The 21,501-nt window shown below is 36.6% G+C and overlaps 1 protein-coding gene across 1 annotated transcript; it reads right to left on the bottom strand.

The window, feature by feature from the left end:
* Nucleotides 1-248: 248 nt before the first annotated feature.
* Nucleotides 249-19,601, bottom strand: RpL12 (ribosomal protein L12). The gene is made up of 6 exons (XM_083112778.1): nt 19,420-19,601; nt 18,668-18,741; nt 11,210-11,390; nt 8,548-8,666; nt 3,924-4,019; nt 249-290 (listed from the first exon to the last, which is right to left on the bottom strand). Exons 1-5 carry the CDS (start codon nt 19,454-19,456, stop codon nt 3,933-3,935), a joined length of 498 nt encoding a protein of 165 aa, XP_082968904.1. The 5' UTR covers nt 19,457-19,601; the 3' UTR covers nt 249-290; nt 3,924-3,932.
* Between the last annotated feature and the right edge of the window lie 1,900 nt (nt 19,602-21,501).

Below are 21,501 nucleotides of genomic sequence, written 5' to 3'. Positions count from 1 at the left end.
GGGGTAGGTGACTTAAACAAACGTCCAGCCACTGTGAAAAATTTTCTTCAGCGTTACTTTTGGAAACGTTGATTTCGGGAGAAAGAAGTGTTCTTATTATGTTAATATATATAATTTAAATAGCTCAAAAGCGCGATAAGTAGGAAGGAACAGCCTGTTCCCTCTGTTCCATGGAGGGACCGCCACTGACTATAGTAATACATATAACATGGGAATGTGTATAAGGAGTAACTACAAATGAAAGATAATTTACTTTGTAACCATTTTATTTTCAAACCAGTTGAATAAACCTGTAAAGAGAAGAAAGTTCAAGCAATAACAACAAAATTTATGTACATACAAAAAATGATTTTCAACAATCACAGTAATATGAAAAACATCCAATGACCAATTGACCCTAGAATGGATGGGTGGGTGGGTCTAATGGACCTGATGATAAAAGTTCTCTGAATATCCAATCAAGTTCTCTCTCAGTAACTTCTGGGAACATCCTGTAGAGGTCTCTAGTTGTATCATTGAGACATTTATTAAATAAGCCATTTTGATACAAGTGTTGAAATTTGACCCAGTCCACCTGTTCTGCATTATTTCTTTACATTTGACACAGACCATTACAATGAAATCAAACGTGTTTTTCATTTAAATTTAATTCGAGATGAATGTGAATTTCAAATTTGAGAAGATTATTTGCTTTGCATACACCTTTTATAATTTGTGCCCGAAATTTAAATATATCTAGTGCAAAAGACATCCTATGCTCCCATTAGATGTTTTTTTTTAAAGTAATACCAGAATTACAATCAGTACAATATACGAGGTGTGGCTGGAAAGTAACCAGATTCTTCTTTTCTAAAAAGCTACCCCTGTCCTTCCTTCCACTTGAGCACGAACTTTCATTAATGTGCATTGAACAATTTGGCTGAAACTTTTGTTAAGAACCAGACCATGTACTAGAGATCCCTCGGAGAGATGTTGAGTGCAAACATCACAAAATGCATCAATGTGAAATATGTCACGAAGCTTGGAAAATCTGCTACCGAAACAGTCAGTCTCATACTTGAGTGGATCAATAGAGAGAAGGGAAGATATCATAGGGAACCCATGCTCTGGCAGTCCTTGCATTTGGAAGAAAAAAAAGTGAGAAGGTTGTGGCAAACTCAACTTCGGCAAAAGTGAGCAAGATGGAAGGAATATGTGCACATTGTTGCATATATGAAAATAACCCAAACTTTCTAGAAAATGCCATTACTTGAGACGAAAACTTTCAGCATGACCCTGAAACTAAAAACTTCCCCACGAAAAAAAGCAAGTTGAAATTCAAAGCCACGATGATAGGTTTTTTTTTTACCTCTATTAATTGGGTGCCTCAAGTTAAAAAATGAACCACCTTATAAGCAGAACATGCATCTGGAAGTGGGAGTACATTGAAGAATATAACATATAGAATGTGTCAAATAAAAATGTTTGAATACAAGTCTAGTTATTTTCCAGTCACACCTTGTACACTATTATGTTTTAAAATTTGCACTTCAATAAAATGGAATTTTTTTTTTAGCTCCTTTAAATCAAATATTTAACTGGATCTGAGAGACCCAAAACATTTGATTATGTTACTCTCACTACACATCCATTCTAGGGTTAGGCACTATATAAATTCATTGCAACAAATATAAAAGCACCCAAATACCTTTCTTGCACACCATAGCTCTTACGTAAGAGACAATACAGTGGCAATGGTGTGTAGTGTGTTTGCACATACATCATAGAAAATGCTTTTTATTTGCTCTCAACACAGAAATAAAGACTCACTGAGTTCTTCATTCATGTCCTCTACATGCTGTGCAAATGTTTGCTCATGGCACTATAGCAATACTCTGGATGTGCATGTGTATACACACAAATTTTCTCTATTACAATAATTATGATGGCACAACAGTACTAGCTACGAATCATTAGAAATTTCATTTGCAAATATCATTAAACTTTTTATCAGTTTCTATTACAAGTGAGGTGATGGTTAAATAAATTGTGCAAACAGGATTCAATGTTTGGGGAAAATGTATTGACACTAAAATTTGCCAAGTTGGTCCACTTCTGCTGGTAAAAGCAACATTTAACGAGAGCTATAAATAAAATATAAACTTAATTTCAACCCTAGCACTTCCACATTTATTTTTTGTAACAAGGATTTGCAAATGCATTTGTAACAGGGTTCCTTCAATCTTCGAATTTTCTTATCTACTAAAAATGCATTAGTTGAATAAATATTCATTTGATATGAAATTATCTAAGGGAGTAAATGCAGACAGGAAACTAGTTCGAAATGAAAATGTGAAAGAAAAAAAAAACTTTAGATATTTTTTTCTGAAGGTTTTTACAGCAGGTTCAAATGATTTTGTTAGTGTAAACACTCATTCTATTTATCACTGCCTCTTACTCCCCTGCCCGTACATTCAATAAGCTGCCAATGGAAGTGCTAACAGTTAAAATGAACAGCAAGACTGCTGGATTTGTTTTTGGGGTTTTCTCCCCAGTGGCATAATATCCCCATTTCACTTCAAGAAGAAACTTTCTTCTCTCCTGCAGCAGCAAAAATTATTAAAACTGCTGCACTGGATATTCACTATTCTAGAGAAGTTTATAAAATATTTAAGTAGCAAAGTTTCAAACTATGAAGCAAATGGGTGGATGGGATGCCAACCCCTACCATTTAAAGAGCTATTGAGCGTAAGTCCTGGAAACCCTTACACTATAAAGTCAACTCCTGATTTTACATTTTTAGTGCTTTCATTTTGTTCTCTAAAAAATATGATATCAAGGTTCAACTGTACTTAAAAGCTAAATCTTACAAATAAATTGAAATTAGGGTTGAGCTAATGTGATAGTATCTAAGAGACTGTAAATCATTTGATCCAATAGTTCAAGACACATGGAACATTAATTAGTGTATGACAAACTTATAAACATCATTTTCACAGATTTCAGTCTTGTCTGGGTTGGCACCAAACATAACTAGGCCTGAGCTGATAATGTCACGGTATTGGTTGGATTTTATTTACCAATACCAGCCAATACTTTCCGGGATTTTGATCACTCACCAAATTGCCGGGCAACATTTCCATGGATTCTAATTATCCTGAAAGTTATGCAAAAATCAGTTTCCATCGATTTCGTACCGATTTTACATGAAAAACTATGTGTTGTTATTATGTAACAGGTAATTTAATATTCTGTTGCCATTTCTTAATACTTTAAAGCACAACTGTGTTAAATTGATGCTTACAATGGGAGAAGAATACTCGCTCCCTAATATTAATTAATATTTTGAACAACTTTTAGCTGTTACAATTTTCAAGCATCTCGATATGGTATCAGTTCCAAGTGGTTATCGGCTCGGCCCTACACATGTCCCACGTAAATTATATGCTGAAATGGAGGGAAAAATTACCTTTACATTTATTTCTCCTTCTATTCTATAATTCTTTTGTTGATAGAAATTGTTTATCCCTAAATATCACCCTTCCCTGCCCATAACTTTTTTATTCCTTCTTGTGAGAGTCACTTATTGCAATGATTATCAAATTGAGGAACACTCATCAGCTAGCTGGGATTCAAACCCTCAAACTGGTGGTGTGATGGTGAGAGTACCAGTCCATGTGTAGCCTTATCTGCAATTCAGTTCTACAGGCTCAGTCATGCTGTTATGCATATTTATGTGCGATCCCTTATGATACAATATCAGTAAACTAAAAGTTATGTGGAAATTGTGGCACAATGAGGGATCAAACCTGAAACCTTGGCACACTGCAGTAATACTCAAGCAACACAACTCCTTGCCTCACCACAGGTTACACGACCCAGATCTCTGCATACATTTACTTAAGAATACTGTTTCCAGGACCCAGTCTCAATAGCTTACTCACATTGTAGTTTTACTCGTCGGGGATTTCTAGTTCTCCATTGTCTATCGCCTCTATGATTTCTGAAGGTGGCTTTCCTTCTACAGTGCATCCAACAGACTGAAAGACAAAACAATATTAACATTAGCTAAAAGTTTAACACTGAATGATTATTAAAAATTATAATGGTACCCCAGGACTGAAAAAAAAACCCTCAAAATGTGATATGAAGTAGGAAATGCAGCTGAACACAACAATTAAGACATCAGAAAAGTATTGGCTAGTATCAAGGTGTCTACAAAAAAAAATTGGGCAATTAGTGTGCATGAACATATCCAGCAGAAACACACAAAATTTAGGTGAACACTCACACTTAGAATCCCACTTAACCAGTTTTAAAATACGAACTTCTGACAGTAATACTTGAAATGTATAGACTAATATTTCTTCCCTGCTATGAATGCCCAATAACTATACTAAAATTTAGTAACTAACTATTTAACGAACATATTTCCCAAAGAAAATTGCAACAAGAAAGTGGTAAATACCAATAGCTAGAGGCATGCATATTTAGTTTTTCATATTTCTGAAAGGTGTGAGGTGCATTTTCCTAAAAAAAAAAAAAAAAAAGATTTCTCGCGGTATGATCCAAAATCAAGTGCAAAATGTGTAAGCTACTTCTAAACATGAAATTTTGAGCTTTTTGATCCCAAAATGTGTCCAGTTTTTGAACTGAAATCTTGATCTTTCATTTGCCATAAATGTGTGGCCCTACCAATAGCCACTTACTGCAGTAGATTTCTACATAAGAGTTTCAAAATGTGACTTTCCTAGTGTATTTAATAAAGTATCTACTGCAACTACTGGTAATACTCAGTATATAACACTCAAGTATAGTTTGTCCACAACATACTTATCATTGCCTATTTGAGCTAATTTCTTCTTTTGTTCAAAAACTTACTTTTACTACACCTTCATGTACGTTTCCCATAATCGTTTTCACTAACCTCCCATCACAAAGATAATCTACTAAAAACTTTTCATTTTTCCAGAAAAAGTAAATTGCCCCAACATTTTCAAAATTTAAAGACTGGTAGACCTGCTGGGAATTGGTAAATAAATTCCAACAGATGGCATTCCTCAAATGTGGGTGGGGTTAAACAGAACGCGATTTGTATTAAAAAAATGATAAAGATGCAAAAAGGGCAAAAAGGTGCAAAAGGTTCTGAGATTGTGAAAAAGGTGGAAAAGGTTCTGAGATTGTGAAAAAGGTGCAACCAAAACACCAAGAGTAAAGTTCAATACGTGCTTATTTTGGGGATGAGTCACTTTTTTACCCATTTTCACACAAAAAAATTTAAGGTGCAGCACCTAAAATTCCTAGCTCTACTTATGAATTACGCTCTCAGTTAAGTATTGAAGAATTGAACATTTTCCGTATTATTTATTTACTCGTATTTACTTATTTGGCACATCTAGTAGGCTCAAAGTCAATTTCATGCAATTTTGTTTGAATTTATTGATTTTCAATTCCTGTTGATGTTATTTTGTTTAATGTCTAGAGCGCTTTGAATTTAGGTTCATAGTAACAGATATTATTGACATTGTCATTGCTGGTGTTTCTCTTGCAAGTGTATTGCAAGTTTGCTAGCTTGAAAATGATACGTGAAGAGGTAATAAAAGCAGTAGTTCTTCGCAATGATGGTCGTAGTGAGCGCTATATTGCTAGGGTGCTAAATATAGCACAAATCTCTCAAAACAGTATGATGCAACTGGTTTCTATGGTAGAACACCGGGTTTTGATCTAAAACGATGCACAACAGCAGGGGAAGAGAGACAGTCATAAGACTACAAATATAGTGGCACAGTGTTTGAGAAATGTTCATAGAGCTGTGGTTTCTTCACGAACAGTTCGTAGAAGACTGAACAAAAGTGGTTCATCATCTCTGAGGCCGGCTACAGGTACCAGGTTGTTAGCACGTCACTGAAGCGAAGACTGGAATTTGCTACACAACACTTACATTGGAATGTGGAGCAGTGGGAAAGGTTTCAATCTCCGATGAGTCAAAATTCAACTTACGTTCATCAGACGGGCTTGAACATGTCTATAGAAGACCTAATGAGCATTATGCACAATGATGTTGTTTCGTTGAAATTAAACCCTTTGGGGGACGCGGTGTTATGGTCTGGGGGATGTATCTCTTTACAAGGACGTACAGAGTTGGTTCTTGTAGAGAATGGGGCAATGACAGCTCGCAGTTATATTACAGAATGTTTGGCAGATCATGTAGTACCATCTGTACCATTCATAGGGCCGGAATTTGTTTTTATGCATGACAATGCAAGTCCTCACATTGTGAATATTGTCACGGATTACCTGGACAAAGTTGGGATTACATGAATAGAATGACCACCACAAAGTCCGGACCTAAATCTGATAGAGCACGTCTGGGATCAACTGAAACGACATATCAGACTTTGCAATAGGTCCAGAAACAACTGAAGAGCTACGACGCGCTATTCAAGAAGAATGGGAGCAACTGGACCAAGAAGTGATTGCCAACCTTATTTGAAGTATGCCACGGCAGTTACAAGCTGTAATTGATGGCCAGGGAGGCAACAACCGCTACTAGACAGCTTATATACCCCATCAGTACAAGTTAACAATATTAAAAAAAATTGCTTTATTTTTTAATTTGCTTTCTGTTGAATATATTCAGTTTTTCTTATTTCCACTAATTTCTGTAACATTTAGTTAGCCTTGAATCAGAATTTATGAGTTATCACAAAAAATGCAAGTGTCAGGTTTTTTTTTTGTCCAGCAGTGTAGAAAAGAAGGGTCATTTATGAACATCTGACACCCAAACTGCAACTTTCTTCAAAGCATTACAATGCCATCCTGGAATTCAAACATGAAAACCTTGCAGTCAAAAACAAAAATAATGTTTGGGCAACAAAATGTGGTTGAATAATAAATGTATGAGGGCAGGCTGAAAAGTAATGCCTCCCATTTTTCTGTGACTGTGTAAAGAGATTTTGGATTTTGAGCAACCATGCATTGTACTCTTCAGACTTTCCCCCTACTCCATTCCAAGTTTCAAACTTTTATCACCAGGGGTTGTTGAACTAGAGCAAGGAAAATGGCAGCATGTGCCCAAAATATGTTGGTGCACCTGAAACTGCTTGTGGTGACAGTTTCTAACTGCAGAAAATGTGTCCCCCAATTGACATTCATCAGAGAATGAAGGCTTTTTATGGCAATGAACGTGTAACGTCAGGACTGTATGATGTTGGGCTGTTCATGCTCACAATGAAAACCCCTGCTGAGGAACTCTCCTCAACGTGTGTGACAAGGAACCTGACTAAATTGACTACTGCAAATGAATTGAACCTGATTTTGTGGTGGTTTTATTTGACGTGTTGGACAGGGATTGTTATTATTACAGTGGAACCTACATTTTAAGTTTTTCAGGGGACCAGGCTGAAAAAAACTTCAAATTAACATTTAGCTATGTTAGGACCATGGAGACAATGCATAATGTGGGAAATGTAAAAATCGGGGGTCCACTGTACTTTTACTTTGCAACCATTAGGCACTCTGGAATTATTTTGGTAATGGATTAAATAACAGTAGGAGAACAGTTTTGGTGACAAAATCCTAGACTTGACATTTTCCACCTTCATACAATCTCGAAAGTCCTTAAAATGCAACATAAGTAATTTTTGAAAATTTAGTTCTTCCTGCATTTTAAGTTGGACCATCAAAAAGACATACAAACCAAGTTCCACTGTAATAACCAGAACGGATTTTAAGATGCAGCACTTTTCCAAAAATATAGCGGTTTTCATACAGACCGTTGCATATATGTATTTTAGGACATGAAATCAAGTAAAATGAATACACTTTGTTGCACCTTCTTGTGAGATTAGCACATTTATCCCCTCTTCGCCCACTCTGATGCTTCAGAACCTTTTTCATTCCTTTTGTTTTGTTAAAAAATTGGACAAAAAAAAAATAAAGGATTTTCACTCTTCTTGAGCACAGATGGGCCTCACCATGGCGCAGTGGTAGCGTCTTTGCCTTGTAATCAAGGGGTCCCGGGTTCGATACCCGGTGGAGGCACAAGTGGTTCGGATCCCACTTTAAACTGTAGGTCCAGTCCCGATTAGCCTTACTGTGCATAAAGTGGACTTAAAACACCAACTCAAAAACTCTTCTTGAGCACCTACATAAAATCATGTAGTCTCATTTTGTATAACAGAACGAGAGCTATAAAATGGTACAATATAATCATTGCACTCCAATAGTTCCCAAGATAATGCAGCAAAACCCGCAAGAGAAAACACAAAATTCAACAAAACCTATTTGGCAGAACCTATGGTTCTCTATGCCTTCTGCATGTATTAACACACAGAAGGCAAAGAAAAAGAGCATGGTACAAAGGCATTTTATCTGCACCTTTTTGAAGACATTCGTAGAACCTTCCTTTCCAGATCGTAAGTTTTGCACCTTAAAATCCTTTCTCTAGTAATAAATGAAATTTCACAAAGATTCTTCGACGCTGGTTATTAAATCTAAACCAATACTGATGAATTGGCTCTTTCAATACATTTTACCTTGCTAACAAAATACTAGGGAAAAAATTACCCGACATGTGCCAAGAATTTCTTTCACAGTCCCCTCCAGTCTCCTAGCCATGGATCTCTCCCTCATAGTTTTGGCAATAACCAAGATTTCATCCAAAGGAAGGTTTCCACTGTGCTTAACTGTAAAAAAGAAAATATTTTTAAAATTAGTGCACAAGGGATTTAATCAGTCAAGTATTTTCAATAGCACATAATTAATGGTTGTCAGAGGCTATGTATTCAGTTTTCCTCAGTTTGGCAAAACAAATTAACTGTTCTAGGTTTTCCAGAACCACCGGAACCCTGTCACTTTGGCAAAGATTCTCCTCAACGTCTCCATAACAATTTCGACATGGACGAATATAAATTAGGGATGGGATGGGTCAATCGTTAGACTGTAGGTATTGGCTGACAAAGGAATATATTTTTCGATGTTACCAATTCAATACTACTATAAATTAGATAAATTTTGTTGTTGTTAAGTAAAAAGGTAAACACCTAAGTTAGTTGTTACAGAATGGAACCCAGTTAAGAACATAAATACATTTTCCCTTTTATTACTGTATGGAGCCGCGGTGATCTAGTCGGCAAGGCATCATGACTGCCACGTGGGAGAACCAGGTTTAATTACCAGGATGGGTGATCTCAGGTGGGAAATTATCCTACATTATTCTCGCATAATGTGCTCTGGGGTTCTTTCATCCAGCCTCAAATACAATGGGTACCTAGAACAACCATGGTTGGGGGGAGGGGGTGTAAAGTCAGCTGGTGCTCATAACATTTTCAAAAATGGTTGAGATAGAGGATGTGGGAGTTTTCTACTCCTAAATGTGCCTTCATGGCATGAGGAACTGTACCTTTATTATTGTACAGGTGGGGGGAGATAGATACACACACATACATTTTCCTGGCAAGCCTTAATGCTCTTTGCAGATGATTGTACCATTTTGTGTTTGCACTTACATATTTTCCTCCACCTAAGTGCTGCTGAAACTATTGCAGACACCTACTGGAGTACACAGAAAACTTGATCTCACTGCAATGAAAGCTGCTGTCTTTAACAGCTTGAATTACACTGGTCGACATTTTGAGAGAAAAGTTCTGTTTTTTTTTTTTTTACATCAACAGGTGTTTCTGGAAGCATTTTGAATGCTGATCACTGAAATAACATCCATTTTTTTCCCGTCATGTCAGAACTTTTCACAATTTCACAATCAAAATTCTCATATTCGCCATAACATTACATTTATTAACACAACATAAGGGAAATTTCGGTTGCTTAAAAATCAATAAGCAATTCTGATCACTGAAATGACATTCATTTTTTCACATCATGACAGGATTTTTCACAACTGCACAATCAAAATTCTCATATTCGCCGTTCCATTACACCTATTATAAAATGTAACGAAAGGAATTTTGGACGTTTACAAAGCAATAGGTGATTCTGGAAGTATTTATTCTGATCACAGAAATGACACCACATCAGGATTTTCCCCTAGGTCACAATTTTTCTCCACGTCACTAAGTTCGAAGAACCCACCATATTATAACATTTGAGTATTGGACATTCAGTGAAGGAAATTTCCATGCCAATGTGTCATGTGAAGATGGATTAAATGCATACAATTCCACATGCATTACTAGTTCAAAATTGGAGGATTTGCATTGTCAAAAATCAATATTTTTTTACCACCTAAGCAGGGGAGATAATGGAACTACACATTGTAATCAGTTGAAGTTATTCAGAGACAACAGTCACCTACGAGACATCCAAACCCATGTTGGCCAGTGTCATTAATGACCTAAATTCAGATATTTTAGATATACTTTACAGTATTGTCAATATTTACAGCAGAACTGAGGACATTTTGCCTAACCAAAACCTCCAACGTCATGCAAATAATTGAAAATTGCTGGCAAACGAGGCCTTGCAGACAAGGACCTGGACCTCCCTATCAAACAATTATTTAAAGCAGGGTGTAATTTTAGTCACAAAATATCACTTTACTTAAAGATTTTTCTACTTTCTGAGTAGGTAGAGTGGAAATACAGTCATTTTCTGTTAGGACTGTTCTTCTCCTCTCCAACAATACCTAAATCATCATAATACTCCATCTAGTCTCAGAGATATGACATGTTTTGTGTCACATGGTGCGTTAGTTTGTCCCCAATTTCTGAAAATCTTCAAATTTTCAAAAATTTATAACTTTCGACATATTTGTTGGACAAGTCTAATGGACCAAGTACCTATCAGTAAAAAAATAAAAATGAAGCAACCTGCTCTGGATGATTTCACGTGAAATGACCCGAATAAATTTCAATATAACAAGTGTCAGATGCTTCACCTTATTTAGGTCACAACTTAAGTTACCTTGTACAGCCATGGACCCTGCCGGCTTGTAATAAATAAATTGATGTTCAATGGAATCGTTACAAGCCGGCATTGTCCGTGACTGTACATCAAGGCATAAAATTGGGTCTATTTTTGAATAATTCATTGATCTGGGGGCAAACTGGCGGAACCTCTTATTTTTATCCATGCATTGGTGGGCTGAAGTTTACCAGCATCACAGGCAACATTAAGTAAAATCTTTGAACAAATGGAAGCAACATGAGAAGATTTGAACTTGCTTAGTTCCAGTGTAACATGCAAGGATTACAAACAAAGTAACAATACATACTATTCTTCTGCTTCTTCCTGTCTCTTGGCGGTTCCTTCAGGGCCTTGATGACTAAAGATGCTGCCGACGGGACGACTGAGATCTGTGCTTGCCTGTTCTGGATGGTCAGCCTCACTGTGATCTTCAGTCCTTTCCAGTCTGATGTTGCTTTGGCAATATCGTCACCAACCTTCTTCGGAGACTGCAAAGCAACATGACAATTAGTTGCATAAAGGAAGCAATGTGCCAGCAGTGGAACTACGATATATATTTAGCAAAATTTTACTCTGGTTCAGAATTTCATGCAGTGCTTATGCATCCATAGTTTTTGTCACTTTACATGCTCAACAATTTCTCTATATCTAATTACATTTTTTCTTTTTCTACAGGGTTATTGCGATTTTTTTCAGACATGTTTATCATCATCAAGAGTAGATAAAACTGAAGATCATTCAGGTGTCAGCCCCCTTTTTCTTAAAAGGTTGCTTTTTTCTCACAAATATGGGCTACGAAAGCCATGAATCCAACCAAGATAAAGCTACACGTTTTGAAATGTGACCTTACATTAAATTTTTTAAGTCATGTAAGATTGGATTACAAGTAATTAATCCTTGCACTGGAGTGGACTTCCTAACGAAGGCTCAACTGGTAACAAGATGAATAACTACGCAATACATTCTCATACATGGTTCAAACTCTACCATATGATTGCAGATTATAAAATTTAACTAGCAACAGTGAAAAAATTTATAATGGCATTTATTACTCTGATTTAATGATACAGAAAATACACTAACATTCAAAAATGTACACTGTACTCATAATTTAACAAAAAATAATGAAAATTACTGCAAGCGAATTCAAAGTATTTTGTAAAAAAAATTACAACGGAATTTGAAAATTCAAGCAGCAGGTAAAAATTTTCGAGCAACCTGTGTTTTTCTATCCCTGCTAGTATTAAGAGCCATTATTTTGAAATTTGAAAAAGTGAGATAGTTGTAATTCCTGTTTGGTTTAATTATTTATATGTTGACGCAGGTAATGAGAAATGAATATTGTGCAATTTTGACACCTTGAAAAAAATTTCCCTCCCCCTGTAGAAAATGTTGAAGTTCAAGGTCATACCCTAAATTTTTCATGAAAAGTGAAACATGAGTATGCTGGGAGTGCTGTATCTTTGGAAAGCAATAACATCCCAAACTTTGGTTTTGATTATACTGTTAATTAATATAGGACTGTTTGCTGATATACATTCAATTGTTTTGATGAGGCATTGTTGCTTTCCAAAGAGGGTCCAAAATGCAGTTTCTTCCTGTTTTCAGCACTTAATATCTTTGCTAAGCAACAGTACCCCAAAGATTTGTTTACTGGACATTGAAGCTCACTATTACAACAAGCTACCTGAAATAGCACATTACTTGGATATTGATGATGTATGCAGATATAACCCTTTGAATACTAAAGAATTGCAAAATCCACAACTTTAGAATTAGGCTTATCTCAAAACAGCATGAAGCAAAAAATAAACTAAGTATACCATCTTGTAGCTCAATATATGTACTAACACATGGAAATGATAAAACTTTGGGGCCTCGTCCCATTTGAGAAAATAATTTTTAAAATATTATGAAATGTCAATGTAAATTTTCACACTTCCTTCCCTATCAGAAAGTGGAACAGCCCTTCTAATCGCTTTCTTTGTTCCAAATGGAACAGTCCATGTCTTGACAAGTTGTCGGACAGTTTTTGTTTTCCTCCTTTGATTGATAGCATAGTGGTAACATCGCCTCCTTCTAATAAATGTGTCCTTGGTTTGATGCAAGGTTGAGGCACAAGTTGTTTGGGTCTCACTTTAAACTCCAGGTCCCCTGTCCTGATTATCCTTCCTGTGCATATAGTGGACTTAAAAACAAAGCTGTACCAACCTCTATATACAGTGGCGTACCAATGACTTTCAAAATGGGGGGGGGGGGGGGGGCTATACATTTTTATAGTAGCTAGCCATCTTTTTTGACACCTTTTCCTGCCTTTGACATTCTTTTTACTGGGCCAAAGAGGGGGTTATGATCCACCCCCATATCTTGGGCACGATTGCGATAAGATAATGTGTGTAAAATATTCTGCATTATTTTACCAAAGAAAACATAACTTACTTGTGAAAGTCTGTACTTGTAGTACTATGCTGTGTGTGAGAGATTCCCAAAATAAACCAATTTCAGTTAAGGTAGGCCTAGGAGCGGACCTTCGTGGTGGATTGGTTACCACAGCACGCCACGATTCTCGGTCTGCGGACGATTGTTCTTTGTGAGTGTCGCTTCATTAATTTCATATCACTCATTCTCATTGTCGCGATTACCCAAAAGTGACAGAAAAGCAACGTACGCGATTACCCAAAAGTGACAGAAAAGCAACGTAAAATATCTTAATATCAAGCAATCAATCTCAAATAGGCCTATAGGAAAAAGCAGGCTTCTGATATTTCCATCATATTTAATATTGTTATTGCAATAACCAACATGCTTTTATCATCATCTTGGCAATTGTTTTAAAGCAATTTTAAAACATCAGACAAAAATTTATATTTTCGGGTGCTTAACCTTGAAAGCATAATGGGGTACTCCAAATATGCTTGGTTTTCCTTGAATTGTGGTTCTCCTGTCTGACAAAATTAGATGACAAATGTACAAGTATTTCACAAAAGGTGAAGCCGTTATGTCCATTCTTACGTTAAATAAAAATGTTGCAATATAATATTTTCTTTCCACCTGGCCAAATGTTTGCGCGTAAGTAAATTATGAGGGACATGAGGCCATCCTGAATATGAAGAATCAGGCAAGAAGATCAGTCGACTACAGCCGTTAATGACCAGGTATATAATACAACATATCCAGGCATAGTTATCCCATCCAATCAATTTTGTTCACAAATCCTAGAAAGCCATTGGTATAGGCTACTTGGTTTATTTTTTGCTTCATGCTGTTTTGAGATAACCAGTATTCAAAGGGTTATAGCCTATCTGCAAACAGCATCAATATCCAAGTAATGTGCTATTTCAGGTAGCTTGTCCGAATAGTGATCTTCAATGTCCAGTAAACAAATCTTTGGGGTACTGTTGCTGAGCAAAGATATTAAGGGCCGGAAACAGGAAAAACTGCATTTTGGACCCTCTTTGTTGCCACATAACAATGGAAAGCAACAATGCCTCATCAAATCAATTATGTATATCAGCAAACAGTCCTATATTAATTAACAGTATATCAAAACAAAAGTTTGGGATGATGTTGCTTTCCAAAGATACAGCACTCCAATCATACTCATGTTTCACTTTTCATGAAAAATGTGGGGTATGACCTTGAACTTCAACATTTTCTACAGGGGGAGGACATTTTTTTTCAGGGTGTCAAAATTGCACAATATTAATTTCTCATTACCTATGTGAACATAAAAAAATTAAACCAAACAAAAAATACAACTATCCAAATATCACTCTTAAGCTCAAATTTTTAAAAAAAATGGCTCCTAATGAATCACAAAATAAAATATGTACAACAGAAAATTATATCATTTAAAGTTCAAAAACTGATATTATAATTTTTTATCTATTTCTCAGTTTTCTACATGTATCATTTAACCAACTACTCTTCCAAAGACATTCCTTAACCATTACAGCTACTCCATGGCAGAATTATTCTTTTTTTAAATTGCAATACTCATAGAATGAGTGGTAGTATGTATGTGTTCTTTTCATACCAAACCTAACATAGCAAGCGGCCGAAAAAGAAATATCTTAGGCTCACTTTAGACTGAAGCATTTCCTTTAACTTTTTTGCTAGCATAAATGCTATGTAAATGCTCCCAAAAATCTTATAGCAGACTAGAGGCATGGTGTGTATGTAGCCGGTGTTACCGCAGGTAACAGCAAAATGTAAAGAATTAAAAAGTTGTTTCAATAAAATGAAAACATTGTTAAATACGTTAATGAACCCCGTTGCCGTCGAGTAGATATTGCCTAGGACATTTTTTCTGCAACCGACAGAAGCGAAGAGGAAGGCCATTCCGCTACCCTGAAGAGGCAACAAGGGAGAAGAGGGCGCCAGTGCAAGGAAAGAGCGGGGAAGGACTTTATGCAGTTATTCATATACCTGTTAAGGGGCCCAGTTGCCGTTCAGACCTACCGGATCAGCCAGTGTTGTCACATCGGATTGGCAGAAAAGAGCTGAATCCCACCTAAATAGGAATACAATTTCTCTGAAGCAACTAGAGGCAGACTGCAGAGCCAAGGCTGGATTGAACTACAACTGAGACCAGTTAGATAATAAGACGAAAATATAGTTCCTTGGTGTGATTCGTGATTTGGACAAACCTTGCTCCAAAATACTAAGTTGGCAACAGTAGTACGTACAGCTGGGTTTCCCTCCCACGAAGAAGCGGAGTTTTGTCGTCTGCTCAGTGCTCACCACACAAACGTCCAACTGACCCGAGAAAAGTGTGGTTGTTCTTCTTCCCCTTCGCAGCTCATTGCAAAGAAACTGAGACAAATGAAGAATTGACAAGGGTCTACCACTATTCATTGGATTTTAGTGGTAACTGTCTCATGAGTGGTAGTTCTTTCTAGGAGTGTTTGTAGCTAAATCACTGTGCTGATTGCAAAACAAGAACGAAATGAACAAATATCTGGTAAAAATTTACTATCCTTCGGACACCTCTATTTTTTTGGTTTCGTCAATTTTTGACATTGATACTTACGTATCTGCTTCGCGGAACATTCCTGAAGGTGTATTAACGTTGTTTTGATGAAATTAATTGCAATTTTTCACATTACCAGAACGTCTTTCTGGTAGGTGTTTTTCCTTGCCTGAGACACAATATCGCGAGTACAACTTCCTACATAATTGCACGTCCGGCTTCTCTTTTGCCAAATTTTTGACATTCGAACTTACGTATCTGCTTCGCGGAACATTCCTGAACGTGTATTGACGTTGTTTTGATGAAAGTAAGAGCAATTTTTCACCTTACGACTACTTCTTCCTCCTACCTTTCCGTTTGCCTCACACACAACATGGCGTGGACACCTTCGTAAATAATAACGCGTAGGAATGACGCATCGGCCTTGTTTTTTCTCGATTTTCAATTGTTATGCAGTGTTTCAACCTTCGGAACCCAAGAAATGCCCGTCGACAAACTTAATCAGATCTATTTCTTTTTAACTTTATTTTTCGCGTTCTGACACCAAATTTTAACTATGTATCCCAACCTAACTGAACTAACCTATCCACGCACCAATGGTTCGTGGGGCTAGCGCCAATGGTTCGTGGGGCTATCTTTTTCACTATTGAAACCTTTGCGTGGCCCTACTAACCTATCCACGCGCCAATGGTTCGTGGGGCTATCTTTTTCACTATTGAAACCTTTGCATGGCCCTACTAACCTATCCACGTGCCAATGGTTCGTGGGGCTATCTTTTTCACTATTGAAACCTTTGCGTGCCCTACTAACCTATCCACGTGCCAATAGTTCGTGGGGCTAGCGCCAATGGTTTGTCCACACCCAGCACAAACTTTACAACACACCCACCACACGTCATTCTCCAAACCCTCGATCCACAGTTCTAACTCTCGTCGCAAACGCAGGCAGTTCGAAACACTGGATACCAACAAAACACAATCACGACACGTCATGATATTCACGACGGTGTATGAAGGTGATAGTGTATGACGGTGTACGAACTTCATGGTATACGCAGATGTACGCGCCAAACGCTATCTCCGTCGGAGAATTAATTTTCAACGAACAACATGAATTTCAGCTTTGAAACATTCCCAAATCACACAAAACACCTTCCTGATGTTCGACAATGCTACAGGAACTAATTACGGTAAGTAGTTTCTTCTGTAAAAATAAATAAATGTGTCCGAAGGATAGTAAATTAGTACCAAGTAGAGTTACACCATCTACACTGAGTGTGATGTTCACAATGGAAACAACTAAAATACTCTTCCACACGTGTACTGTAACGTTATAAAGCATGTATTTAAGCAGCACCATCGAGTTGTACCGGATACCATTTTTTAGAAAACGTCATTTCTTAAGGCTCAAGTTATTGCCTTTTAAAAATTCGAAGTGATACATTGTTTACGTCTCACGTGGTCGCCATTACATCTGCACTCGTGTTCTAGGTCACTTCTGATTAGTTATGCTACGGAAATAAGACTGGTTCTATCATTGATAAATGCCATAAGATTTTTCACTTTACACAGTAGCATTTTGGTCATAGCATAAATGTTAAGAAAAATGCTACGGAAATTGCACATGGAAGATATATTTCTTTCCACACAACGGTCTTGCTACCAACGTTGCTCAAGTGTGGTGCAATAAGTGAAACCCGTTGAATGGAGTTGATTTGCATGTGAGAAAATTGAGTTTTGCGTAATGGTGGAAAACATGTTTGCCCCACGAACCATTCACGTTAAGGTTAGGTTAGGCAAGCATAGTTAAAATTAAGGGTCATCATCATAAACAGTTTTGAACGCTAATCATTGCAAAAATAGTTCTTTTCTTCATACGCTAATCATTGCAAATATTGTTCTTTTCTTCGTAAATCTAGGGTGTTTACTCCATTCACGGACCCACTTTTTGCAATTTCTAGACGTGACCGCCAAATTTTAAGTGCAGATTCGTGATTACGAGGTTAAAATTAGCGAGTATGCCAAATTTAAAAGCAATTGAAGATACTTTCGGTATGGTAAATTTACTCCCGATGGATGAAGGGTAAAATAAAAACCATATGGTGAAAACATGTTCCACAGAGAATTGTCCTGGCTGTAGGCCAGGTGATAGAGCTTCACTGTGCAAAACCCTGGAATGGCAAGTATTCAATATTTATTCTAGTTATATGTCAAATGTGTATGCTAATTTTTGTATGCCAGTCACAATACATGGTAACAGTTTCATACATCGGAGACATTTCTTCATTTTTACAGAAGAAACTACTTACGGAAATTAGTTTCTCTAAGGTTTCCAACGTTAGTCGAGGTATTTTCTTTCATCGTGGTATCTTTTGTCCAGGAAATCATGTCAGTGTTTCCAACCCCATTTCCTTTTTTTTAACTATGCTTGCCTAACCTAACTTAACCTAATCTTATCGGAATGGTTCATGGAGCTATCAGTCAGCTACCTGTGCATAATGTACAATTTGCACACGTGACGAACACGATAGTAGGTATTTTTCGGTGAAGAATGTTGGAAAACACTGATATTCGAAAACAAAAGAAGCGATATCATTTGCAAAGTAAGCGATATCACACAGTTACATGCGTTCAGTAGCACTTAGAAAAAGGGTTTGTTTTCATGTAAAAAGCATAATGGCACCTTGAACTATGTTCCCAAGTAAGTACGAACCATGCAAAACACAAATTATCAGATTTTAATGTGTCTTCGATCTATGAAACTGGTACCAATACAACAGCTAACTTAACTTACCAAGCCCAAAGGACCAATCTTGGGGGCAAGTGACGAAGTGGCTCCCACTTCACCTCCAACACATCTCAAGAACACTGGAAAATAAAACATCAAAATCTTAGCCACAAAAAAGATTAATGTCATACAACTTTTTAGTTTTAAGGAACGTACTGCAAACATATAAACACCCTTAAATAAAGTAGTCCCAGTGTTCCAATTGGGAAAGCTGTTTTCAAAGTCTGAGGCAAAAACTGGGGACCAAGTTTCGATTAATTCTGAATGTAGCCTATCATAATGAAGAGGTAATTTTTACATGGTTCTATTTCTAATTATGTCACTGATTACTTCCTGTGAGTTTTCTTGAGAAGGATTTTTCTAACCCATATACTCCTACATTATTTTTTACAAGCAGCTACTGGTACTGTCGTCTTGGATAAGGAATGCTGCTGTTATAATATCTTCATACTTGTACCTATTTGAAAATAATTATTAATGGTAATGTGCTGACATGTTCCATACCATGTGTGGAAAACAACCACTGTACAATGGTCAAAGGAATGAAATAAATCATATCATATGTATACTTGACGTGCATGGGGTGCAAAGGGGTATTTTTCAAGTTCGATGAATCAAGGGTGTCGGAATATCTCTGACACTTGGTTATCATAATAATCTACGGAATACATTAAATTCTACCTTTACCACAACTTGAAACGAGAAAAAGCATAAGGTCGGCGGGAATTTCTATCATACATGTAATTTTATATGCTTACCAACTTTAACTTCTGCTGGATCAAACTTTGGAGGCATCTTAGTTTACTTTCTTCACCAAATTAAATATATTACTATTTGGTTACGACCGATTACAAACGATTCGATTTTTCTTGTAACACACACGAGGAGCTTTGTACACCAAACTCATGTAATCCCACGTTGGACAAAGAAAGAAGACAGTTTTCACATGAATTCAGCAACTGCATAAAAGTAATGTATACAGCTCGATAGTAAACCAAAAAAACGAATCATTTAAATAATACTTTTTACTTGGGTACAATGAAGATTAATTAAATTACAATGTAACTAGTTAAATTCATCGTTGAATTTAATTTTAGTCTGGTTATATCATTACGCTTCTGCACAAAGAAAAGAGGTTTGCTCAGTGCCGGATCTACAAACCTTGGGCTATGCCTTGAGCCCCCCGCAAAGGATTGTACATATTGAGATATAATGTGTGTGTGTAATGCTTGATGTCATGTTGACGAAATCACATACAAGGACCTACAGGGTGATTCAAAAGTCCCCTAACACCCTCTATAAAAAGTAAAGGAATGAAGCGGGGTAAAATTGGCCATGATAGGAACAGGTTAGGCTAGGGGGAACAACATTGGGCGCCTCCAGGATCGCTCAACATGGTAGCAAATGTTGACCTGCTACGTCACACAGTTTTATGGCCTTTCCTGGATGCAGAGCTGAGAAGTAGCGACGTTCCAGCCGAAAACAATTGAAAATCGCATTGCGTTGCCTTGTGGCGTCTGCAGCGAAAATGGCAGGACGTGTTGGACTGTTGAATACAGTGCCACTATTCATGGATTATCAATGGATGATGACATATATATCGGATGCTATTTTCCAAATGAAAGTGTGTGGTTAATCTCGAAGTAAAACATGAGTAGATCTAGATCTGTGTCTAGAGATACAATTGGGGGGAAATGTTATATTCCTAATTTGAGAACTTTGGTTAGCTACAACAAATTCTCTGTGGTTACAATTTTCTTTCCCCGACCAAGATAAAACGTAATAATCATAGAGGAGTGACATTGAGTGTAGAAAGGTTGTGGCCAGTTTTATTTAAGGATACATGAGTATGTTTAAATTAAAGATTATTTTCGTATAGGAGCGCAAGTTCGACACAACACTCTGCTTTTTTTGTGTGTGCGTGTGACCTTATTGGTTATAAATAGAGACCGGATGTTAGGCAAAATGCCTATTCTTTCCTGTTAGAGATATAATAATAATAATAATAATATATCTTTATTGAGCGGGCGAGGTTCAGCGTCCGCTGTTCTCCCACCTAACCCTTGTCAGAATACAGTCTACAGTTACAAAAGGTATATATATCCAATAAGAAAAAAAGAAACAAAACCAAAAATAATAATAATAATAGTAAATAAGAAAGATGAAAGAAAAACGTATGGACAATTTGAAATCAGATAAGAACTGTAAAGATACAATTAATGAGTATATGTATACACATAAAACTAAATTCTAAATACAATTTTAAGTATATATATATATATAGGCACACACACATGTACACGTAAATGCATATTTGTTAATATTTGATGGTGCAAAAATAGAAATATTTGACATGAAGTAATACCAAATTCTTACATTGACATTAATACATTGTGGGATGTATTTTTATTCGTGTGTGCTTCTAGATTCAAACTGTTTACATAGTAGATAGTCCTTTGCTGTGGATTTAAGAGCATGCAATGTTGATTGGTTAGTTATTGTTATGGGTAATTTATTCCAGGTTGAAACTGCATTTACCGAGAATGATGATTTGAAGGAGGCGGTACTGTAATGACATGTAAAAAGTTTGTTATGCCCTCGCGTGAAGTGTGAGTGTATTTGAGTGCCTATTTTAAGTTTTCTAAATAGATAATCTGGTTTACCTACTTTCAAAATTTTGTTTATGAAGGTGATATAGTGCAGATGCCTTCTTCTGTCCATTGTTAATATTTTCTTTGTGTTCAAATGAGGCAGGATATGTTCATATTTTCTTATGTTCAATGCAAATCGTATACAAGAAAAGAATGTTGCGATGGCCAGGGGGGAGGGATTAGCTTCAT

Source organism: Lepisma saccharinum, chromosome 26 (assembly GCF_977018435.1).
Source record: "Lepisma saccharinum chromosome 26, izLepSacc3.1, whole genome shotgun sequence".
In the NCBI taxonomy this organism is placed as follows: domain Eukaryota; kingdom Metazoa; phylum Arthropoda; class Insecta; order Zygentoma; family Lepismatidae; genus Lepisma; species Lepisma saccharinum.
Note: the sequence above shows the minus strand (reverse complement) of the source record. Positions and strands in the feature narration are given on the sequence as shown.